Source organism: Ascidiella aspersa, chromosome 4 (genome assembly GCF_963924565.1).
Source record: "Ascidiella aspersa chromosome 4, kaAscAspe10.2, whole genome shotgun sequence".
In the NCBI taxonomy this organism is placed as follows: domain Eukaryota; kingdom Metazoa; phylum Chordata; class Ascidiacea; order Phlebobranchia; family Ascidiidae; genus Ascidiella; species Ascidiella aspersa.
Window position 1 is genome coordinate 26,200,846 of NC_139450.1, and position 26,495 is coordinate 26,227,340.

At 36.5% G+C, this 26,495-nt stretch overlaps 1 protein-coding gene across 1 annotated transcript; it reads left to right on the forward strand.

Moving 5' to 3' along the window:
* The first annotated feature begins 275 nt into the window (after positions 1–275).
* LOC146157193 (MFS-type transporter SLC18B1-like) lies at positions 276–15,755 on the forward strand. Its single transcript, XM_083387496.1, has 11 exons — positions 276–404; positions 725–874; positions 1,319–1,414; positions 2,207–2,280; positions 2,873–3,086; positions 4,982–5,072; positions 6,193–6,332; positions 7,227–7,324; positions 10,660–10,860; positions 13,229–13,400; positions 15,046–15,755. The coding sequence occupies exons 1-11, from the start codon at positions 321–323 to the stop codon at positions 15,190–15,192; spliced, it is 1,467 nt and encodes a 488-aa protein (XP_083243622.1). The 5' UTR covers positions 276–320; the 3' UTR covers positions 15,193–15,755.
* The last annotated feature ends 10,740 nt before the right edge of the window (positions 15,756–26,495 follow it).

Here is a 26,495-nt window from a genome sequence, read left to right on the forward strand (position 1 = left end):
GTAGGATGAGATAGGGCGAGATTTTGTAGGTTGGCTAGCTCTTGGTTGTTTTACAGCTTTCACGGTTCTTAGAAATAAAGCACTTAAAGATGTAGCCTACCGAAAGATTCCTTGCACAACGAACATTATTTGGGTTGGGGTGCGGGTTAGCGTTTGGGTTTGGGTAGGTTAAGCAATATCATTAAAAAATATTATGCGTTGCCGAATAATTGTTTCAACGCTGTGTAGGTTTGTAGACCAGCGCCAAATATTAAGTATTTTTCTTTCCAGGACGTGCTTGTTTTGTAACAGCGTTGGTAAAGCTGTTTTACCGATATTCGATGGCAATGCAGTCCAGCAATGAAAGCTATCAAGCTATGCAAAATAAACCGGAAACTGTGACACCCAACGACAATTCAGAAACGGTACAAAACAAGTCATAGATTTACTATAAGGCTTTTACCACTTAACTATAGACAAAACGCACAATACATCAATGATGATATTTCTCAGTAAAGGCATTTTACACCAAATATATTTAGCGGAAAGACAGTAAAACGCAATTGCTTATGAAGTAGTTACATTGACACACTAAATCAATGAAGTTTTACCCTAAGATCTGTAAATTCAAAAAATTATCAAATGTTCAAATGTTAAAGTCATCTTTAGGTTCTTAATTTGAATTAGAATTCTATTATTTTTATTTGTTAAACATGTTTATTTACACCAACTTTATGTTCAACAGGTTAATATTGTTGATGTGGACCAAGAGGTAAAGGAGAAACTGATATGTGGTTTCACAAAAAAACAATTAAAAGTGTTCATTTCTCTGGTTTGTTTATCACTGAATGACATAATGGGGTATTCGGCGATTGCACCTTTCTTTCCTGTTGTGGTATGTGTCTCTTAAATTTATTTTAGTACTTGAATCACAACCAAACCCTAAAGCTATATTTTAATATTTATTTGTACAGTAAATAATTGCATTTTTCACTGTATTTGCCATAGCATTTACATTGGTTAGGACAGTGGTTATTGGGGAGGCATGTGAGGTTCACAAGGGGAGCATAATAAAATTGACGAACACTGTATGAATTATGACTAAACATTAAGGCGAAGTAATATTTTCCTGCTACTAATCCTCCTAATTAAGCATTTGGTATCCAAAAAACAGTTACATCCTTCGAATTAATGCAACATACCTGGAAATAAATTGCAGTTCTGCTTTATGTTTTTTTATTTTGAAACAAGGTGGGGTGCAAGAACCACTGGGTTAGGAGGTAAAGTTTAGTAAATCTCACTTTAAAAAAAATGAACATTATTTTTATATTTTGTACAGGCATCTAACAAGGGTTTTAATCCAATGCAAGTTGGTTTTATTTTTGCTGCCTATCCAATTAGTGGAATCTTTGCTTCCATGATCGTTGGTGTAACAGTAAGTTTCATAAATAATCATTTTATAAATTATTATAAATAGCGATTTGTCCTATTTAGAAAAATATACTTTTTATGTATTTCATAAGTCAACTAACCTTTTAATTTGTTGTTTCAGAAAAGTGAACTCGTGATAATATAAGTCAAGAACGCACTATGCAACTTGAGCTAAACTAGTGATAGCAATAGAAAAAATTGAAAATATAGTTATTTCTCATTTGAATATAATTGTCATAAAAGTATGAAAAATTACCACCCATATTGAAACAATAAACTAAAACAAGATTCCACATGAAGTCAAATATTGCCCTTTCATAATGATAATAACAGTTCTAACCTTAGGGTTCTTCAGTAGAATAAGAACTTCTACTATGAATATAATTATTTTGTTTGTGCGCCTGAAATTGGTGTTATAATGACTTAAGTCACTGTTTTCCAATAACAAAGTCTTTTAAAAAAAAATGTCTTGACTTGACTAGGTCTTTTGGGCAAACGACTTTGTTTAAAAAAAGTGTTTTAAACAAGCATTTTTTGAATGAAATTAGGGTATTTGTTCAAATTTGCATGCACTTGCTATAGGTTGCATTTTTGTTATTTTTAGTTCATTTATTGCTTATAATAATAATCGGATAAGTTTAACGATTTTATTAGTTTTTACGTTTTATTTTTATGACAATGGTTTGACTTGCTCTAATTATGACTTGACTTGGGCAAAATAAGACTTGTTTACAGACAAACTGCCTAAAACCAAGTCAACAGATCTACTTTAGGTTGTAACAGTTTTTTTTTACAGTTGGCCAAAGTTGGTGCCAAGTTTTGTGTTCTTGTTGGCATGTTTTGGAACGCAGGTGCTCTCATCTGTTTTGGGTGAGATTTATTAGTTTGTCTGTCAATAAACACATGTGATCAGGCTGTTTTACATTTTACAAATAAATTGTTCCTGAAGGGCCTGTTCTAACATATTTAATTAGAAAATTGTATACCATTGTATATACAGTTGTTTTAAATGTTCCAAAGAAAAGAATCAAAGTAATTACAAAACAGGAACACTCAAATATTTGTAATTATGCAATCAATGTTAAAAAAAATAGAAAAAAAGCTTAACTGAAATATTAGAAAAAAATGCTTAACTGAAATATTATAATATATGTTGAGATTATAAATTTGCTATATGCATCCGGCCAATTAGCATTTATGTTACTGTCATTACCAATTAGGGAAATTTTGTGGTGGCAAGCTATACAGTTTTTAATTCATGTTAAATGTCCAATAACCCAACTTTAACAGTACAGTTATTTCATCTTACTTCAAAATTGAATACAAAATAAACTGAAGTAATACAGCATTTTAAATTTATTATCTGTTGAAAAATTGTCGCGTCTGCTTACAGAGTACAATCGATTTTTTTTTAAATAAAAACAAGAGTGTAAATCAGTTTCTATTACACCCATATTGCCAGGTTCCTTGACCAAATGGCGCCCACGCCGTTCATTGTACTGAGCATCGCAGCAAGGTGTCTGATGGGCTTTGGTAGCAGCACCGCCTACACGGCCATGTTCGCCATCGTCTTTCAGGAGTTCGGTGAAAACGCCATAACCACCCTCAGTTTTTCGGAAGCCCTCGTCGGTGTTGGCGGAACAATCGGGCCTCTAATCGGCGGCGCGCTTTATCAGGTTAGTTTGGCCGACGTAAAATTTTTTAGCAGCTTTTTAAATTTGTGTGACCCCAAACCTATATTTTTCGCCTGTTTTGAACCAGCAAGCTACAGGCAGAAATTAGACAATTAGATTCACGCAAAATGCGAATATAAATTTGCCTTACGTTAATTAAAACTAGGGCTACAAAGTCGGTAAAAAATAACCAGAGCCAGACTCCGGTCAACAAAAATGATCCCGAGGCCGGCTCTCTGGTTTAAATTAAATGCAAATTTATTTTGCTTTTTGCGTGAATCTAATTTCTGCCTATAGTGTTTGTGCCCATTTTATTTAAAAGAGTTTATCCCGTTTGAGTTAATCTATACAAAGGCATTTATTTCACGCTGCATGCGATATTTTCCGATCTTTTATTATTATGAAAAATACTCCACGTTTTTACGTACCGGTACGTAACTATGTGACGTCATCCCTTTCATTGATTCCTTTCCCCCTGTAAACATATAACCTGGTTTCACCCCTAAAACATATAACCTGGTTTCACCCCTCATCGATCTATATTTCATAATCTTCGGCTAGTGCTAGGAAAAACGTTTTTATTTAATATTAGGCCCTAAATAGCATGATTCAATTTGCAAAATAGTTTGTTTTAAACCAGGTGGCCGTGACAGTAAAAAGCAACGGTGTGGTACGCGAGCATAAAGGCAGACTTGGACAACTAGATTTATTTTAGCTTTTTAAAATTAGATTAGAATTAGAATCTGCCTATTTTATGGTTTCTCAAATTAGATTAGAATTACCGAATTATTATAAAAAACGAATTTGAACTGGAATTACATTTATTATTTACAATGAATTTAATTTAACTCGCAAATTATTACAATAAGAATGTGAATGCGAAGTATTCCTGTTCAGATGTTATTCCTTTTAGCATAGCCTATGGTTTTCAAAAACTACACACAAGTCGTTCCGACCAAAGAATTTTAATTCAAATTCTTTTTTTTTTTCGACTGAGATACTAAAAAAACCGTTGGACAAAGTAGAATTCTTAGGTAAAATCCGAATTAGATTAGAACTAGAATTAGACGCATTTTGCTCTAATTCATTGAACTAGAAAACTAGAATTATCTAAGTTTAATGGTGCAAATAACGGCCCAAATAGACGTAAAAAGCGACATGTCTATTTGGGCCGTTATTTTCACCATTAAACTTATGAACAGATCCGTATATAGTGTTCTAGAATTATCTAGTTGTCCAAGTCTGCATAAAATGTTAACACCACCAACAGTTGTATATTGTGGCCCTTGTCGTCCATTAGCAATCTATGTAACTATTTATTATCGCTGTTTTGGCTGACACAATTTAAAACAAATTTCCTATGTTGAGGTGAATGAGCGGAGGAACGCAATGTTTCCTGCTGAAATTTACTTAACAAGCCTTAAGAGGGTTCCATATGACCTAACGTTAAAATGGCAGTTAAAAACTACTTTGGACAAGGGTCCTTAAACCTTTTTTTTGACGCAGACCCGTAACAATTGTTTTTTGTTTCGCGTGGACCAGGGTCGGCGTGGAAGTTTTGAAAGTGGCGTCATAAATTGACGTCATACAACAAGAAGACTTAAGAAATCTTCTGTTTTTAGTCCAACAAATGTGATACAATAAAGTGAAGTCAAAATACATTTAAAGAGAAATCGCCAAAACGTTTTTTTTTTAAGTCGTAATTTATTCCATTTTCACCACGATTTTAATCAGTCCTTCGTGGACCCCCTTTAAACTACTCCTCGTACCCCCAAGGGGTCCCCAGTTTAAGACTTGAGAAAAGTGCTCGCAATCTAGGTTATATAACGATGTGTTTTTGGTATATTGGCTAACACGGTTAGAGCCACCTTAACCGAAATATATTCCTTTGCGTTCAGGTAGGCGGCTATATCACTCCATTCATGGTGCTCGGTTCAGTTCAGGTAGTCTTGCTGGTATTGTGCTGGTCGTTGCTGCCTTATGTACCAGGTAAACCTTTTCCAATTTCTAACATAACCGCGATTTGCTATTTGCCACACCTTCTTCGCATGTAAATGTGTTCTTTATGAAATACAAGACGCTTAGACGCAAAAATGTCCGTTTCGTACCGTACATTACCTTGGTTTAAAAAAACTGCAGGATGAAGTATATTGTAATTCACATTTAGCGTGTCATAAGTGACGCCTGTGGGATTCAGACTAATTTAGCATTTCGAAAAGTGAATTTTTGACGAAACGGACCCTCGGACAGCTTTACCTATTTGCCAAGCTGGGGCACTTTTGTCCACAAAACCTTAGGTTTAAAATAAAAGCAAACCCCACGATTCGTGACTAAGAGACTAGGAAGAGATCATTTATACAGAAATCACAGAAAAGTGTTTTCAGATAGGTTCAACGACACAGTACATCAGCGGAAACGCAGCTGTGCGTAGACATCAACATTTCTCGTTATGTAGAGATGACTCAATTTAGGCCTGAAGCACAATCTCTTATGTAACAAAAGTGCTGATCAATAACTTGATAAAGCAGGGTTGCCACAAACTCTTTAAATCTTAAAACTTTAAAAGCTTTTGAGTATCTTTCAATTGATTTGCATATTATTGCAAAGTCTTAAAACACACTTTTTTCTCCAAAAGTCTTTAAATAGTGTTTGGGCTAATTTTATGTCAAGCTTAAGTTATGAGTTTGTGTTTATAAAAGGTGGCACGAGGAAAACAATTTTCCAACTGTTTATTGTGTTAACCATGGCATTCATACTGCTTTGTTTTCGTATTATAATAAAACAACGCCGGGTGACCCAATTTTAGGTCTTTGAAAACCTGTATTTTTTTTGGTTTAAAATGACAGCATCCAAGTCAAGTCATTTCGACCAAAAGGCTAAAGTCAAGCCCTGAAATAACACGTGTTAAGTGTGACTGTTGCGAATGCTTCTTAGAATTTACCCACTCCAAAACTTGAACCCTACAGGTTTCACGCACGTACGTGTTTTTTTTTAGTTTTTAAAATACAAACCGACCGGCGCTAAATAAAGTAATGCGAATATTAACCGAATGACAAGTATTGTCGAATCCCGTGCTTTGCTTTCACACTTATTTCGTGCTTTGCTTCAGTGGAGAAGTCGGCTGCTTCGGTTTCACCTGTTTTCTTGCTACGTCACTCAAGCGCAGCAATATCTTTCTTCGTGATCGTTTGCGTTTTCGCCGTGCTCGGCCTGATCACCGCCAACATGTCAGAGTTCCTGTACAACGAGGTAGGTTTTGCAATACCTAACTGTAAAAATACACCTTTTCTATTGGTTTTGTGTAGCCCCGTAAGCCAGTGGTTCTCGACCTTTTCGGCAATAGGCACCGTTACAAATATAGTACAGGGGATCCTAATCTTTTTTTTGTACCGTGGGCCCCCAATTTTTTTATTGTTTTGCGTTTACCACGGTAGTAAAGAAATTTTTAAAGATGGCGTTATAAATTTATGTCACAATACAAAAAATCTGCTGACGTTGGTCCGAAAATGTGTAAGTAAATTGGAGTCGAAATGCATTTAGTGATAAAACGTTTTCTTTTTAGTTCAACCGTTTTTTTAAACAAATGATTTTTTCTTAAATATGTAGCAATGTTTTAATTAGACCTTCATGGAACCCCTGAAAATATTTCACAGGCCCCCAAGAGGTCCATGGGCCCTAGTTTAAGAACCCCATATAGCAGAATAATCGCTCGCATGATCGATGTTTAAAACTTTGTTTAAATATTTCCCAAATGTTTGTTTATCGGGTAATTTTGTTTTTCTTATAACATTTATTTCATGGGCAGGAAACGATCCATGTTTTCTCTCTGTTTTTCTTTTTCCCTTTCCATTTCGCCTTGTTCTTAACGAATGTCACGTCAGGCCTTGTCCGCGCGGCGCTGCTTTTCATGAGATCACGTTTCAGAAAGCCATACTTTTCTCCTAGCAGCCAGATGTTTTGTTTTTATACTTTTTTAATTAACGTGTATTGCTTTTAAATGTTTCTGATTTTTTTATTAATTTTTTTATTACTTTTGCGATGTATATGTTTTTTACTTATCTTATAGGAACTGGCGATGCCAGCTGGTGATTTGTTTTAACGTATTCCCTTTGTCTTTTATGTTAGCCTTTGTTTCTTGTGCAGTTCCAGATGGGCCCACTCCTGATCGGCGTCAGTTTTCTGGTAACGAGCATTTGCTACGCCGGTCTGTCGCCCATATGGGGTTACATCGCAGATAAATGGTAAGTATATCTTTGGGTGACGAATGAGTTGCTTATAGCGTTTCCCAGCGTTTCTCAAGCGTGGCGCTCGGCCCCATTGGGGACACAGAGAAGTCTTTTGACGGTTACAAGTCCAAACGCTTCATTATTAGTTCATATACGTCCCTTCGTTGAGGCGTTCTAAGACCAATTTTTCATAAACCCGGTTATTGGAATAGAGCTCATGAAATGAGGGTTATCACTCATGAATGTTTGAAATTCACTGCTCAGGCCCGAATCGGACAACATGCGCTGATATTGTATGACTGTATTTACGTAAGGCTAATTTGGAACAACGCAAAAGCTCATAAGATACATTTTCCAGCCATAAGACCGAAATAAGAACAACATCATCGTCAGAATAAAACACAGTTCAGAATAAGACTAAAATAGGACTAATATCTAATAGTCGTAATTAGGTATGTTTAAAGTAGAATATCGAATCCTTTGATTTGAATCCAAATGGGATTCGTATCTAATTCTGACGTTTATTTTGGGTGATTGGAACCGATATCATTTATGTTTTACCGCCGACGGTTTGTGCTCAATTGTACATACAGGAGTGGCAAGTTTAGACAAAGGCCTGTCGCTGCGGCGACACATTTATAGTGCTTGCTTTAAATTTAAATGGAGCCTTGTAGTGCAGTTTCAGCGTTTTTTCGGACGACCAATTACTTCGCGTCTAGCGATGACCTTCGCCAAACTACGTGTCAATCAAGCGTTATTGGGCGAGCGCCTAACGTGTAATGCCTGCAGGTGCAGATTTTGCAATTTCCAAACTGCGTTAAGTTGCAAAAGTTACGTTCCCTGTAAAACGTGCGTTGGACAAAATGCGCCACAGGGTTACTTGGTCAACTATAGGTTAATGTTCAGCGTGGTTATGTACAGCGTAATCGTCAAGTATTAGTTGTGGCAATGCTAACGTTGGTATTCTTTGTAGTAAAAGCAGATCACGTTTGTCAAAAAACGTATAACTGACGCACAACACTGTTTTTGTTGAACATCCCTAGTCGTAATAACGTCTAAATCGGAATAAGTTCTAAGCCCGTCGCAATTAGAATTGGGCCTGAACAACACTTTACCTACCCCCAAACCACACCCCTAAGTACATCACTAACTCAACTAAAAACGTCAACGCTAAGCAATTTTCCAACCCCACTCATTACCGCCCTAGCGGCGTCATTTAAAATATAGGGCGTCAAAACGTCGTCAGCAAAACGGCCGATGTCAGACCGACGGTCACCGATCTATATAAAGTTCAAAAAAAACTTGTCAACAATTTTATCAGTGTTACAGCTTGCGGCTCGTATAGCTTTTATTTTCTTTAGAAACAAGATGTACCCTAAATGTTTTGAGTTATAGGTAAAAAACAAAAATTTACTCGCATGTACACAAATAAAGTAATTAAGACTAAAGACTTCCATGTAGGAAGTTGTTATAGTAAAATATAACTCTCAGTGACCTTTTTGCCAGTTTTTGTGTTGCTAACAAAGGTTGACGAACTCCTAAAATATATTGTCGCCAATAACCTTACACAAACTGTTATAATTTTCAATCAATCAAGGTTGCTAGCAATCACTCAGCTCATTAAATCAGGAAAAGAACAATCAACAAATTTCATACAAAATGGGCCCGTCTTAAATTCGCTTTTTGTGATTGGCATATTTACATGAGCGAAATCCGCGAAACATTCAAATGGCCTAATTAAACATGTGCAGTCCTGCCTAGTCAATCTGCGACGAGCCACCGGTATGCAACTGAAACTCCAAGATAACTCGATGGAGGCGCTCAAGCCTTAAGCTGTTTAACCTTATTTGCTGTGATTTTTGCTTCTCTTTAGACAGTCGAACGGCGTGTTTTTTTAATTCGACAGTGTACATCGACAAACCTTGTCCAATTAACAGTAAACTATGTGGTAGTGTAACATTACTTTTGATTAGGCCGTATGTGTCAGTTTCCTAAGTTTTTGTTAAAATTCTTGAAGGCAAGTGCATTTAAATACGAGCTTTTTTCAACAATATGTACAGGTTTTTGGCCCGTAAAAAAATCTGTAAAATTGGAGGAAAATTTAAAGCCCGTATCACAGAAAATTAAAAAAAGATTAACCCAACAATTGAGAATTTATGGCATTCAAATTCCCTTCAAATAAAAAAAACTAATTCCGCATCGCCTAAATCAGTGGTTCCCAACCTTTTATGCTCCGTGGCCCCCTTTGAAAAGCTCTCAACCCTCGTCCCCCCCCCTGCTTTTAAAAAAAACTAGCATTGTATTTAATGTGTTTTCAATTGTTTTACTACTCCATGTTAATAACCAATACAGCCATTATAAACGAAGACCAACGAATAAAAAAATACTTACTTTTTATTAAATTAACAAAGCATGGAGTCATTTTACGTTAAAATAACTTAGTTAGTCATTGCAAGTCTTTTTCTTGTTCTCCGGTATTTTTGTTTTATTCGGCTATGTTTTGTAGTAAGACAAGCGAATGTCATTACATACGTCAAGACGATTTCTGGATTTCGTTTTATTGTACGCCAGATCAGAAAGTCTAGCTTCGCAAAGATAGATAATTGCGAATTAAACGCACATTACAACGGCATTCTTGCTTAGTAGTGGGTACGAATCTCGGATAGACACCAAAAAATGGAGCCATTATGTTTCTTATCAAATGTCAGCTTCGTTCTCGTTGCAGTAGTAAAGGAGAAAGATTTGGCAGCAATTGCTTTAAACTCAACGAGCATCTGTATTTCGCCTGTGATTTATAATGTCTGACGTTTTTATGCCGATCCTTGATTTTATTCAGGGCATGGAGTCGATAATAACGAAGATTTGTATACTTTGCTAAATTACAAATGATTAAGATTCTAAACAACTGCCACTGAAAGAAATTGTTTAAATTAAAATGCATAACTACACGAAAAACTAAGAACCTAAATTGTAATGGAAACACCAGGTTGTTGCCAAAACTCATATTTTGCCCATATATTAAGTGCAATGCAAAACAATGCATTGTTTTAGTTCTACTTCTCTACAAATATGATACGTTAATTAGGCAGTCAAATAATATACTGCCAGAAATACAAGCTACCACTGCCAGTAATGCGTTACTATTACTTGACAATTACGCTATGGCATATTACCTCGCTGAATATTAGCCTAAAGTTGACCTTGAGTCACCCGTAGCTAAATTTTAGGGCCACGGTTGAGAAACTCTGCGCCTAAATTAAATTTGTTTACTGTGTATTTGGCAAAAGTTGGGCGTATTTTAAAAATTCACATAGCCGAGTGGAAGAACATTAAAAACCGGCGTATTTCAGGCGCAACTCTTACATGATGGAAGTCGGCCTAATCGGTATGGCTGTCGCCATGGCTCTCATTGGTCCGGCCACGGTGCTGAGGTCCCTCTTCAGTTGGTCGCACCAGCAGATGTGGCTCATGTTCTTCGCTTCCGGCGTAAACGGCCTCTTTTTCGGTGCTACTCTAATGCCCACCTTCAACGAGATGATTTTGGCGGCCCGGTAAGTGTTTTTACAGGCCAGGATTTGGTTGGGTACGCTATGCACGGATCTGTAATGTAGCTTTGTACTGGATTGCAAACCCAAAAAGATCGAGTAGGTCGACTTATCTTGATAAGGACGTTTGATACGAGCTTGGCATCTTTAGTTAATAACGATACAAGCTCGAAACGTCGTAATCAAAATGATGCCGATCTAATCGATCTTTTTGGCTTTGTAATGTCTTGTCAAGAATTTGGCTGAGTACACTATTTCACGAATGTAGCTTGATAATAAATTGCAAAACACACAAAAGGTCGAGTTGGTCGACATCATCTTGATTAAGACGTTTCGGTACGAGCTTGTCATCTTCGAAGATGATGGCGATCTACTCGACCTTTTGGACTTTGCAATTCATTGTCAAGAATTTGGTTGATTTGTTAGTTTCGTTACCTTTAATCTCGTTTTTTTTTCTGAGGCGGTGCTTGGGGCATCGAGAGGCCTTTTACGCACCGCACGCTGGTTTTAGCCTGATACTGTTTAGCGCACCACATAAACTATCTATTATGTTGAAATCCAAGAAACTTTCATTTTGAACTTCAAAATGTTTTTTTTATTTTATTTTAATTATTTTCTAAATTCCGGTTCAAGTCTGTACTCAATATGTGCTGTTCGCTTTTCATTACTTAAAGTTAATATAATGATGAATTAATTTTTTAAGTATGCTTTTTCCAGCTCATTGGCCATACAGTACTTTCAAATTAAGGAATAGGTAAAAAAATCGCATGCAATTCAAGAGAATATCGATATACCATAACACAAGCGCGCTCGCTTCGCTTGCCAGGTGCGCCACCGCATTTTTAGAGGACTGCAGGTGCGGAGCGAGGTAAAATGGTGTTTGTTGGCTTTTTTCGGCCAGATTCGTTTCACCGGATTAATGATGGCTCGCGGCATGTTGCCTTAATAAAAAGTAAGATAGTTGCAATGTTGTCGGATGCCATTTCAACAAAATTTTGATGAAATTTTAGATTTAACGACTTTTTTTTAAGTCTCACCACAGTTTTTATTTACAAAGCTTATTTTCTTCGTTTAACGATAATTAAGTTAATTGAGTTGGACTAAAATGTTTGGATAAATCCTTGCAGTTATCCGGCGCACGATGGTCAGGCCTTAAACTTATCCGGACCTTTATGGAAAATATGGCGACCCTTGCTTTAATTTAAACCAAAGGGATCGTCAAACTTTTTAAATTAAGGTCCAGATAACTGTAATGAACGACGACATTGTAGAAATAAACTACTGACCAGCAGAATGAACTCGGAGGGCACAATCTGGTCCTCCAGATGACCCTTGCTGTAAACCAGTTGGTCAAAAAACTATTTTATTCCATAGACCCATGTTTTGTACAAAATAGATGGTGGCCAATTTTTTTCACCTCTAGTTATGACTAGTGCATATTGATTACCAAAAGTTTTCCAATATTTTAAGCATTTTTATTCGTTGATACCATTTGTCTAACAACAAATGTAACTTTATTAAGTTTTGTGATCAGTCTGCTGAAGTTAAACAACTCGCACGCACAGTTTATGACAACAACTAGCTTAGTAAAACAAAATGTGCAGTTGCAATATTTTCCAATAGCTCTATGGACCACTCAAACTAGTCGGCCCACTACTGGGCCATGGCCCACAGTTTGAGAACCACTGCTCTAAACCAAGTCTAACAGCAGTATTCGTCCGATACCAAGTTGTATAGCTGCCGATATGTAATACAGTCGAAAAGTAACTTACTTTTTTGCCATAAATCAATTCGTGGCTTAGCAAATTACAACATGTTTCATTTTGATTTAAATTCGCATTAATTGATTACACCGTTTTATAACGAATAAGATGGTCGTATTTTTTGCCTGAATATCGTTTTCGGTATGGATTAAAATACTAAATATCGTACATCTCTTTGCAATATCGTTTTCGGTATCAGAATGAAATACGAAGTATAGAGCGCGCCTGTAGGTACACTGTAGCTTGATAAATGAATCTTAAAGCCAAAAACGTTGGATAAATCATCTTGATCAATACGTTTTGATGCGCACTTATTATCATCAGTTAATGTGATTGAAACACGTCCAGACCTCACTTATAAAAGTTGGAACACAATTCTTATCATTCTGAAATTCACGCCATTTAGAGGATTAATTAGCACCTTTAAGTGTTAAACACTAACAGGCACAGCGGTATTGATGAATGCTTTAAAATATATGAAATTTAGAATGTTAAGAATTGTTTTCCACCTCAGTCAGTTATGGATGTGCATCAGTCACATTAACTGCAGAGGACGCGCCTTCAAGGCAAAATAGCGCCAATTTTAAACTCGCGTCTTTTCTGTATGTCAGAGAACTGAAGCTGAAGGATTCCGCCCTGGCCCAATTCGGTCTCGTGTCAGGTCTCTTCAACACAGCCGTGTCGCTCGGAGACATTATCGGGCCGTTGGCTGGAGGTTGGCTGGTCGAGTCCATTACTTTTCAGGACGCGTGCGGCGTGAGCGCCATAATGTGCATCACTTTGGTAAAAAATGACTAGAAATGTGTTTTTTACACCTATATCTTGTGACCATAATCTACAATATTTTTGTATATTTTTACTGGCGATAAAAGCACAAGGGATTTCCGATAATATCGGATTGGGGAAAATGGACTCCAGCCATAGCGACCTAAATTAGAACAACATCTACGTTGAAATAAAACACAGTTTGAAGTAGAGCCTACACTGGACGAATACCTAATAGTCGTACACACGTCTAAATGTTAAGTCCTAAATCCGTCGAATTAGAAAATAAATGGCGAGAATGGAGTCTTTACAACCTTTCATTTAACCCTCCAATCCAGCAGTCATGTTTTAGCAGGCGATCCACGGATACGCTTTCTTTTGTAAGGTAAGTTTATCAAAAAATATAAGGTTTACAACTAAAAGTAACTAAACTTAACGATGAAGCAATTTGTGGCCTAAAATCTGGCCAAAATACCCCTAAACGTTTAAATTTTACCTGTTTTTCTTATTCATAACCAATTAACCATACTTAAAATTGTCAGCTGGCATATTTTGTCAACTGCTATCGCTAAGGGTTCTACTTTTCTGATCGGTCTTGTTGCTACCAGTGGTTCGCTAACTTTTTTATCTAACAGAATCAATTTGATTCTTTTTAGAAATGGCAGAATTTTTAAAACAGGAGATGTTTTTGTTTTAAATGAACCCTAAATGCCGGGTTAGGGACTCGAGTAACAGTATCCTAAATCCGACATGAGCGTGCGCAAATTTGAAAACTGGCAAGGTTGCGAACTGTGAATTGTGGAATAGCATATATGGAAAGGCGAAATGGCATATATCGTTAAATATTTTCAAACTTGTATTGTGGGTGCATAAATTACATAACACCTCTATGGGTGGATTGGTAAATGTCCACCGTATTTGAGTTACATGAATGAAATACATGCTGTATAGAGTCCGAGCCGGGATCAGGACTCGCATATGGCCGGGTCGTTTTATTTTATTTTTTTCTAACGAGTTATTTTCTACTGGCTACGCACCCTTACCTATACAATAACTATTCCAACATTTAAATCAGTGCTTGTACATTACTGAAAACAACCTTTTAAACGCTTTATTGTCAAAAACCATAAAAATGATGAGCCCCGGTTGTTATAATTTGTAGGTCAAATCATTAAAAAGGGCAACCCCCTTGTTTCTCCTCGGCCACCAGGGACCGCGGAGTCCAGTTTGAGTACTAGTGGAATACAACAAAATAAGCACATTTTATGTTTCGTGATGTCAAAACTTGACGTTTTTTTTTCGATTTTGATACCCCATATTTTAGACACAGAGTATCGCGATACGATACCAAATGACGCCATTACTGTGCTTAAAACAGTCCAAATAGACCTAAAAACGTTAACAAATTTAAACGGTAATAGGTATTTTTTTTCCAATCTATTAGTCTAAAACGTGCTTTAGCGTTACGAAACTTAGTTATCTCCCGTTGCTAACCTACCTTTTTTTTTAAATAGGTTACCTTTCATATTATAATCGCTGCGTTGAATCGTAAATCACAGCAGAAATTCTTGCAATAATTTGTTATCGTATTGAAACTGCTCCGATATCTTAGTACATCCCTATACGTAATGTTCAAACGCCGTTCTTTCGATTTTGCTTCTAGATGCTCCTAAAGCTACTACAGCGAACTTGGAGACACTGCACGCGGCATCGGAGGGCCAAAGACTCTTTCTTGGAAGAAGAAGACGCGGGAAACTCGACGAACGAAGAAGAACGCAGACCCTTGATAGGGCAATCCGTGCGACCGTAACAAGCTGGGTAAGGGGGAAGTATACTCCTTGGAAATTGGGCGACTCAACCAACCAACCAGTGTACGTACCGCAATTACGCAATCGTTCGCCTTATCTGATTTATACAACTGTGTTGCGCTTTAATTGAAAAATTAGCCTCCTACTTTTTTTTAAAAATGTTTCATCGTTTAATGCAGTGGGTTCTAAACTTTTCAGGCCGCGTACCACCTCATGGATTTTAACTACCGCTGTGTACTACCTAGATCCATAGGAAACCGGTTTGCTGAAAATTAGTTGCAAGTTAATTTTTGTTTATGAAGGCAAATTATAAATTTAAAACAACCATATAGCTCCAAGTGCTAGCAGGAAATCTGTGAAAATATATAGATTTAAAGTCGCTAAGATTAATTATAATTTGCGGCAGCTGCAGTAATATCAAAATTTACACTCATGTTAATAAAGTTGTTAGAGTACCACCTAAAAATACTTTTCGTGTCACTAGTGATAGGTACGTATACCACAGGTACCACTGGTTTAAAAAAAGGACCACCAGACGTTTTTTTATTGATGGCCGAATGCAGTTAGTCTTAAGTTAAATCTCCCTCTGAATATTACATTTTGTTTCGAACTTAGTTTTATATAATCGCCGAGCGTAAAGCGTAGGAAAGTTAATTATTTAACCAAAACTATATGAAACCGTCTTTTTGTTGAAAATTCCAACTGACTTTAGGTAATATATAACTGGCTTTAGACAAATATTTCAACCGTATTTCATGTTCATTAATAGAGATATATTTGGCTTTTATCGATATATCGGTAAATGTAGGCCGATACTTTGGCCGATATTTTAGTACGAAAATATGATATCATTTTTCCTGTACAACAATCAACCCATTTTGTGATAAAAAAATGGGTTTTAGCATTACGCTAAGTTAATATGCAAAATAATAGTTAATTAATAAAGGTATATAAACTAAAACGTTATTTAATTTTTATTTTCAATAAATTCACGTTTTGAACATTTCCCAGGTATATAAAAAAATCGGTATCGGGTATCGGTTGACAAAATTGTAAAAAAATGAGGTATCGGTCCTCAAAAGTGATTCGGTCGATCTCTATTCATTAACTCAATATGCGGCGGGCAGACGTTTGGTAATCGCTGGTTGAAGTCAGTTCGATCGCCTACCTAAAGTAGCTTTTACTATCGCTGCTTTCTAACTGCCTTCATTAGCCCAAGTTTACGCATTTTACTGAAACGCACAAAATAAATTTACAAATAATCCGTAACCAATGTGCACTGAATATGTGATAATAAAAAACACCTTGACTCTTGCAAGATAAATGTCGACCTTAATTCCTGATCAGTAACCGCAGAATACTCTAACAAAGCTCAATTCAGGTCAGACACAATAAAATATGTTAAAAGATATATATATATATATATATATATATATATTTCGCCAACAGAGGCATCTTCAGTATATCTTAATTCTAATTATTCATTGATTTCAATTAAGATATAGTGACGATGCCTTCGTTAAATTCTGCTGCAAAACATTGCAATAAAACACTTGCCTAAGTTTCAACTAGTTACGTGATCTGAATACTGCTATCGTACCGCAGGTAAAAAAACAACAGGTAGAGAACCCCTGGTTTATATTGAAATTGATCTGCGCCGGAATATTTAAGTTCCTGTCAAGTTAATTTGTAAAACAACCTAAAAAATCCAAGTCACTAGTTGCTCAAGTCAAGTCATTGTTAGAGGAAGTCAACTCCAATCAAGTCAATGATATAAAAATATAACGTTAAACTGTAAAACTGGTAAAATTGTCTGAATATAAGCAATAACTTGGACCTGAAGACATTAAATTACGTCACCACAACAGCCCAATACATCAGTCAATTATGAAACAAACGATTCTTTAAGTATGGAGCGATTTTACACGTGAAGAATAGAAACAATTAGCTTGTGAAAGTTAGCCTAATGATACTTTGGTGAGATTTTCTGCCCAAAGACCCCTCGTTTTACCACGGTTCTTGTTTCCTTTCTCTGGTCTCAAAACAGCAAAACATAACCTATTTTAAACAAACCGATTATGTCGACATTCGCAGCATTTTTGCCTGTACATTGTGTTACTTTATCTTAGATAAAATCGCTTATATACGAGTACAGTCAAGGTGAAACGTTCGACAACGAGCCAGAAAACGTTTTTTATATAAACATTTGGCAAATGAGTAAACAGTTGCTAACAATTGCACTAGCGTACGCAGCCCACAGCTTTAAGGCTATAACCTTTTTAAAAGAAGTTTTTCGGAAATATATCTTATTATTTTGTATAGCCTAAAAGGCTCTTATACATTGTATAAGTGACTGTTTCGTCAACACTTACCTTAACAAATTTAAAGTGTAATATGTTGTTCTATACCAATCATTTTTGTCGCGCTTATAGATAGATAGATGGTAGATAGATTTTATTTTTTTGGAACCGAAACAAGTAGAACGCAATACAAATTTGCAGTACAAATTTTTATTGATTCAATATAACTTAAGATGGTGGTTTTAGAGTTTCTGGGTTTCCATATTATTGCGTTAACATACTTTTTTCATATATTTTTGGTCAACAAAATGACATCGTATTCCGTTAAACGTAATGGTACGACGCATGTTATTCAAATAATAATCAAGTGTATCGCTCGGATGTGAATGGTCGTCTTGCTAACTGTTATTAGAAATGAAACATTGTCACTCACATAGAAAACCAGTGTATTTCAGTGCAATGTTATGCATTTTAGATCAAATTTATTTTAATCGTGTAGAATCTATAGATCTTTGTATTTTTACAATATTTGTATTGTTTATTGAATGTATGTTTGTGATTTGCTGTTTAATTAGCGTCATAATGTGATGGAACCCTTTCACGATTCAATTTGTACATCAGCCTGTGTTCAGCCTATTCTTTCTTTCCACGGTATTTGTTGTTATTTGGTTCGTTAAAAAAATATTTTTTGTTCTTGCTAGACGGAAAATGTTCCCTTTACCTTAACACTGTGGTTCTTTTTTCTGTTTGCAGTGAATCTCGTATGCAAATTTTCAACACTTTTTGAAAAACAAATTTTGTATCCAATCTTAAATAAATTCATTTTAATAAATTTGGCGCAATTCTTACGTATGTACCTAATACTAGCTCGGTGCCTGCGTGTTTAGTGGTTAATGTATTAGAAAAACGCATTCACTTAAGTTTTCTTATACGGTTCTACCTAGAATATTGTTTACACCCACCTCTGTCTGTTTTAATTGGCCCACAATAAGATTTCGTTTTAGCCGGGACAGTCCTGATTTTCAGTGCTTTGTCCCTGCGTTCCGATTTATTAGTTAACCGAAATGTATCGTATTTTAGTCACCCAGCACCTGCCATACTTTACACGCATGCAAGTAGGTTGTGATTGGTTTGCCAACTAAATGAAGAGTGGTACCTGATGTGCGTATTTTTATTTTCTTGCGATAAATATGAATGTAATGGTTACGCAACTATAGCGCAGGCGTGGGCTGAAAGGCAAAACGTGTAGTTTGGGACGGCGCTGTGCAATTCTCCCTGCCAACACTGCATACCAGTGTTTCTTAATCAGGTGAATGATTCACCCCGGGTAAATAAAATTTTTGCAGGGGGAACCAACCAAAAGGGATGAATTAGGGTGAACCGTCAGAAAAGGATAATAGCTTGCGAGCAGGGCGGATATCCTGGGTGCTCTTATGTATAGCACTGCTATATACTGTATGAACTCTATACGTAGTATCCTGCAACATTGCTTCGTCGCAAACAAGCCCGGTATAGTTAGTCTTATTTCTAATTGCACATACACGCGATAATTAAGGTGGCAATACAAGCCCCTTTTAAGTTGCATGTTTTGTGATAGCGAAAACACAAATGGAAGGCCCGTGGAAACATCTTGGACAATTTTCATAATTGCATAATGTAATAACAGCCGATTACCTGGGGGACCTTTAAGTTTCGGCTGTATGTGTTGGCAAGGTTACTTGTTTAGCAAACCTTTACACACCTTTTACAAAAACGTAGCCCATATGGAAAGTTAAGAGCATAGTGGTTGGAGGTTGTGATAGGGCGTAACAAGAATATCAAAGCACATACAAAAGTAGGTAGCCACTTACGTATGGGCTTTGATATAAATTAAAATTGCGGTTAACATGTATAACTAAATAAATAGTTTTATTTTAAGTTTTGTTGTTAACGTTACAATGAGCTTGTTACCTTAACAATAATCCTTAGTTTTAGTACGGTAGCCTAAATGAAATTCAAACTGCTTTGTAGCCTATTGCTGACACGGTTACTGAACGATAACTATTCAACAGGTATGGGATTTTGCCGTCCTGCCCTTACTGAAACTCCTCGACAGAAATTTGCCCTGTCTGATTGCCGTCATTTTCAAGCCAAAAAAACTCGCCATTTCCAGAGTTGCTTAACAATCATAAAGCCAAAATATCGCCGATATCCCCTAGTGGGGAATAACTGGATTAAAGCATACTCACAATGATTAAAAAGCAATCGTCTAGTTTACTAAGTAGTCAACTGATGCAAGATATCTTAAGATATGCTGACGATGCCTTGTTTGGCGAAATATATATATATATATATATATATATATTTTTTTAAGATAGTTTATTGTGTCTGACCTGAATTGCTAGCTTTGCTAGAGTATTTTGCTGTTACTGATCAAAAATTAAGGTCGACATTTATCTTGCAAGGGTCAAGGTGATTTATATTATTTACATTTTCAGTGCAACACTGATGCAAGATTGTCATAGTTTATTGAACGTGGCGGGCCAGATGCGGGCGTATAGGTTAGCCGAACCCTAATCTAAACCAGCGTTTCTCAACCGGTGCGCCGTGGAAGGTTGGCAGGTGCGCCGCGAGAAAATGAGAGAAAAAATGCTACAAAAATTAAAAAAAAAATGCTACAAAAATTAAGACAAAATATCCAAGCAAAGTTTGCAGTCGACTCGATCGTCAGGTGCGCCGCTAGGTTTTGAAAGGTTTACTAGTGCGCCCTGGGGTAAAAAAGGTTGAGAAACACTGATCTAAACTATAGCCTATAGGTAGGCTATAAGCATTTTGTGCACTACATCAAACGTTAAACCTGATAGGTTGCTAAAGGTTACTTGTTTTAGATGTCCCTTCATGACTTAACTGTGTGAAGTTTTATCTGAAAGTTTTCATACGTTTCGGTAAAAAAAATTTCATCGTACCTGTAAGAAAATGATTCTACGTTCAGTCCGCGGCAAAACTGACCCCCATGTACTTTTCGCAGGTGTATCGAGTTTTGTCGCGAATGAAAAATATAAGTCCACTTAATGTACAGCCTATAACTAAGGTTGTGCAGTAGTATCCGGATAGCGGTTATCCGATTAACCAATTAATCGAGTTTTTTTGCTATCTGATGTACGGATGTAATTTTACTGGTTAACCAGCTTGAATCTTAGTAGGTGTGAGATTAATAAGTTGTATAGATGAATCAAGTGGCACTATATAAAGACAAATTGTATTGAATTCTCGACAAGCTTTCGCACAACCGTGCTTCATCAGGTCAAAGTGTGGGCGCCTTTAAAATATCATGTTCTGGAATATACTTCATAGGCCATATCAACGACGAATTGTATTTTAGGCCCCTAACCTACTTTTTACGATGTGAAGGGATTTTAATTTGTTTTGTGTTATTTGCAACTGACATGAAAACTGAAATAGATCGAAAATAAATTAATTTTAAAATAAGCTAAAAAGATGAAACGAGCTTTTTTATTATGCTGCTGGACCACAAGTATCTAGCCAAAAGCATACGAGAACAAAATAATTAGCAGCGCTTAGCGCAATCCACATATTTAACCTCACATAACCTGCAGACTTTCCGCAACCTAATACAGAGTATCCACAGCATATTTTTGTTTTGTTGATATTTCACATTCGATTGGAATTACTTCCGCTTTCTGTAACTAACTGTTACCAGCCACTGCAGCACTTGCTCCACGGTTGTTTTAACAAAAGGCATCAGGGTTGCCATAAAGCAGGGGTTCTTAAACTTTTTTAACCGCGGACCCCTAACATTTTTTTTGGCTTCGCGTGGACCACAATAGGCAAAAATTTTCAAAAAATAACGTCATAAAATTGACTTCACATTATAAATAAACTTCATAAATCTGTTGATTTCGTTCTAAAAACTGTGAAAGTGAAATGAAGTTTTAATACACTCAGTGCAAAACCGTTTGGTTTTTAATTAACTGCTTTCTTTGAAAATATGATTACTTTTTAAATATACACACTAATATTTCAATTTGGCCTTCGTGGCCCCCTAAAACAAATTCACGGACCCCCAAGGGGTCCATGGACCCCAGTTTAAGAACCCCTGCCATAAAGTCTTTAAATCTTTAAATATCTTTGAATTTATTTGCGTTTAAATAGTCTTTAAACTTAATTTGTGTCCATGCAGCTTAAGTCATGTGTTCAGATAGTGCTATTAAAAAAACAATTAAACAACTATTTTTAATTGTGTTGACCAAGGCATTTTTCACCAGTCAATTCGACACACAAACCACTTTATCGTAGTCAAAATGGTATCGTTTAAGGCGATTTTAGTCGTGGAGGAATTACCATTTGCCTTACGGTAAAAACTGACCGTTATAGCGGCAATGTATGGCTAAATCGCTTTCTTCCTCATACTGTGGCTATTCTAATAAACTAAAGATTTGGGTGAAATTTCAGTAAGTTTCAATATTTTAACAGTTCTAACTGATAAAAATCAAACCCTTTATCTGGTATCACTAATAAAGAAACAGAAATTGTCGTGTTTACAATTACAAGATTCTACAATTGGTGAGTTAAATTGTGCTTTATGAAAGCATTCAAAACGGGCGATTTATTTATTTCTATGTAATGTACCTATATTAATATTTATACTAAACTGTGTTATTGTTATGATTAACTATGTTACTGTTTAATGCTACTGTTGGATTATTTCCCAATCGTCACGTAAATTGCTCAAGATTGGTAGTCTGATATATGCTTTTTATTATCCGGTTTACTGGTTAGGTTAAAGTACAAATTAATACAAATTAATATATCTGGATATATAATATCCGTATACTAAAAAATACTAATATCCGAATCAAACCCACCTATAACCATGTAGTGCAGATTAAGTAAGTATGGTCCTAGGTAGAGCTTATGTATTGTTTATCACTTAAGATGAGGGTTGCGAAGTGGGTTGAGAAAAATCCAAGTCCAACTCCCGAGTCCGACACCAGCCAATAAAATAAACCCGAGTCTGACTCCCGACTCCCGAGTCTGACTCCGGCTATAATGTGCCATTTCGTCGAGTACCGAGTCCGGCTCCGACTGTACAGCCTGTATTTCACCAATTCATGTAACTGAATTTAGGTGGATTTTCAGCAACCCCCATATAAGAGTGTCATATATTTCTCCCATCAACAAAGCGTGTTGAAAAAATATTCACCATTTGCTATTCCACTTTTGCAATTAACAGTTGGCGGCAATTTCAGTTTTGAGATTTGTTACTTACGTACTTTGGACTCGGGTCTCGAGTAGTATTACGTGGTCGTACTCGAGTTCCGAGTCCCGAGTCAGAGTCCAGCAAAACAAATTGACTCCGTCGGGCCTCTAGTCCGAATCCACAGCTTTGCTTAAGATATTTGACAACATCGGATCGGATCCGTGGTCCAAAGCCAAGGGGTAGAATCGGTATCAGTAGCCTATACTGAACTGATATATAAGAATTTAAGCCAAGATTTGTGATCGCAGTCGCAGCGGTTTGTGCTTAAAATGGCAATTTGATTAAAAATCAGCATAGGTTAAACTTTTGGGTTATTAAGCTTTTTGACTTAAAGCTAAATAATTTTTACTAAAAATTAGAAATTGATAAATTAGGCCTAATTATATGTCCCACAAAAAAACCTAGATGCGCCTCTGGACGTCCCAGCCGTCCCATATTGTCATTTTATTTCGGGCCCACATCTGACGACGTCATGGCCCTGGCGCATGCTTATTGTATAGACCAGGGGTCGGCAACCTTTTCTAGTCGCGGGCAAAAACCAAACTCAGAAATGTCTCTGCGGGCCACACAAAATGGTAACTAAGCATTGTGTTATTAAACTGTTAGAACAACTTTTAATCAGGGGGGCTCGTATCCTTTTTTGCCTAAAAAACTTGTTTAATTACATTTAAGGAGGCAGTAAAGTGTTAAACGCGAAGAAAGCGTTTGCTTTGTTAAACATTTGAGTCCACAAGTCGTTATCCATTCTACTAATGAAAAGTGTAAAAAACATTTTTGATGAAACGCAATAACCTTTATAGTTAATCAAGTTGAGTGTTTATATTAACCTTTTTGTGTTCGGGCGCACCAGGCGAGCGAAGCGAAGCAAGCGCGTTGTTTTTGTATACCGGCATTTCTTTTCAATTTCTTGCAAGTTTTTATTACACTGCCGAAAATAAAAATAAAGACAGCCTCAAAACGTAAACAAACCATTCGCTCAAAACGTAAACAAACCATTCGCGCTAAAAATGGACTAGTCTAGTGTCTAGTTTGGCAAAGAGGCGGCGGGCCGGATGAATTACATTAGCGGATCCGGCCCGCGGGCCGTAGGTTGCCGACCCCTGGTATAGACCTTTATTTTGCTACCGGTAGGCTACCCTGCCAATTAATCAATATTTGTAAATCCATAGGCCCAACGCTTTTTCCCTTAAGGGGATCCGTTGAAACAAGACGCCGAACAAGAAATACGAGTGCCTGTTTCGCAGATTTACTAAGTGTGAGAGATAAGCTTTGCAAGCTAAAACGTCACACTAGTTTTATTATAGTTGCAGCCATTAATACAACTTTAAGATTGTGCGTTTTCGTAAATAAGAGCTATGTTTAGAATGCTTATGCAACGCCATCTAAATTTCACGGGCTATTTTTGTACAGTGTTTTCGTTGTTTTCTACCACAATTTATTTTAGGCCTACATTCGCTGCTAAATAATTTGTAGGTAAGGGTGTGTTTATTAATCCGAAACAGTTGGCGTTTTAAGTTGAACGATTTGAAAGAAACCAGGTTTTCATGCGACTGATAGTGTTGGGCCAAAACGGACCCCCAATCGGGGCAAAACGGACCCCTCACAAGTTAATCTGTTATTACTAGCCTAAAACTGCACTGTTTGTATTTTTGATTAGCCTTTCAGTAAGACATTTTGGAAATTGAATAAAATTAAATAATAAATCATTATTTTATATGTTTAGATCAGGGAGTCGAACCGGAACCGAACCGGAACTTTATTAACCGGTTTTGGGTCAATTTTTCCGAACCGTAACCGAACCTGAACCGGTTTTTATAAGATTTTAAGGAGCCGAACCGGAATTGAACCGAATAATTTGAAAGTACCTGAACCTGAACCGAACCCGAACCTGTAAACAAAAGCGGTTCGCTCCTGCATGACGTCACAACTTCTATTTTACAGAGTCAAGTTACGCCATGTTCGAAATTTTATGACAAAAATATGAATATTAAATAAAAAAATCGTTCATTTTTTTATTTTTTAGATATTTCAATATTGAGTTGCTGTTATTTTAATAAGTCACGGAACTTAGATTAAATGACTCAAACATCTCTACAATTTTTGACCCACATTTTTAGATTTAACGCAACTTATATTGTATCCGAACCGGAACTTTATGAACCGTTTTGAAATAACGATTGTCGAACCGGAACTGAACTGGAACTTTTAAATTACTCCGAACCGAAACCGGAACTGAACCGGATTCCGAAAAAATCCTTGAACCCGAACCGAACCTGAACCGGAAAAGTCAAGCGGTTCGACTCCCTGGTTTAGATCAGTTTTGTAGGAAGGCCAAACAATCAGAAATTTTACCAATATCTGTTGTAGAAAAGCTCGACTGCTATTTGTTTTAATACTATGAGTTGGTATACATTAAGCTAAATATAAGGCAGTTTACGTACGGTACGGCCTATAACTATGTTACTTATAAGAAGTAACAATGCTACCAGTACTTAGTAGGCCTATAGTGCTATTTTGTTTGTTTTTTGTATGTTTTGGCTTACCTTATTAAAATATTTTCAAGCTATAAAGGCGCCATGTATTCCATTACTTAAATTATAACGTCACGTTGTGACGTAAGTTGTGACGATATCTCTGAAAATTTCTATTCGTCACTTGAACACAAATCCTTGATCCGGCATTTCTACACAACAAGGCACATAAATCATATTTTATAAGTGGGGCCCTTTTGCCCCGCCAGGGGTCCGTTTTGCCCCGTTTAAAAATCGACAACAAAAGTTAATTTATTCAGAAGGTATTCTTCTTTCATTTTGTTTTTTTTAGCTTAGGGGTAACTTTCAGTAAAACCTTTCAGTTGATACCCTATTCATCAAAAAATATTTTGTGAAACTCGTAATATAGCATTTATCCCTTAAGGGGTCCGTTTTGCCCCGCCTTCTCCTACATTCTTAGGATCCCCTAATTATTTTAGACCTTTTGTCTAGAGCTGCATTAATTCTTGACGAATCGGGTGCAAATGGAGAAAAAGTTAGAGATCACCTGGTATAAACAATGACGGCATGACTCAGAATCAAGCCAAACACTCAATATCTTAACATGACGTTATGTCTCGTGCAGTTTGTTTTGCAGCGGTCACGTGACTTTGTTTTATATGGTTGAATCGGTAGAGCGTCAAACGACTGTATTGTGTCAGTCGATGAGTCGCTTTCGTTCTGCACAATTTTAGTTTTTCTTATTATATTGTCCTAATTTAATTGAATCCAGTATCCATAACTTATTTTGGATAATTGTTTAGTTACTAGCGAGTGCGACACAATTACTTTGGTCTAGGCCTAGGTCAATAAAGGCATACTGAAGTTACTATTCTTAAATGACTTTACTTTAGTATTTTGGATAAAAGGGCTTCACTGTTTTAAGGTATTTAATTAAATACTTTGAAGTGGAATTGGGTTATTTAGTCAATCAAAAACTAATAAATGTTTCTTTGCTATTGTTTCGATTTGGGGCGCTTGTGTAGAATCCTACAACGTGATAAATACTTCTATAAGCACAACCAACAGTGAACTACATCCAGATTGGAAACTTGATTTTGTGCGGGGAAGGTGATTTTGCAGCTTAAAATTAAGCGACTGTAATAACGATTCTGCCAAAATTTGCGCAGCTGTAATAATATTATTTGTAAAATTTGCACGGCTAAAATTGGAGTATTATACTGAAAAGCGATGGCGTGGCAAAAGGTTTGCGA

Coding starts and splice junctions, on each gene's coding strand:
- LOC146157193 (XM_083387496.1), top strand. CDS start 321: ATGGCAATGCAGTCCAGCAATGAAAGCTATCAAGCTATGCAAAATAAA. Junction 405..724: donor CCAACGACAATTCAGAAACG/GTACAAAACAAG, acceptor TATGTTCAACAG/GTTAATATTGTTGATGTGGA. Junction 875..1,318: donor CACCTTTCTTTCCTGTTGTG/GTATGTGTCTCT, acceptor TATTTTGTACAG/GCATCTAACAAGGGTTTTAA.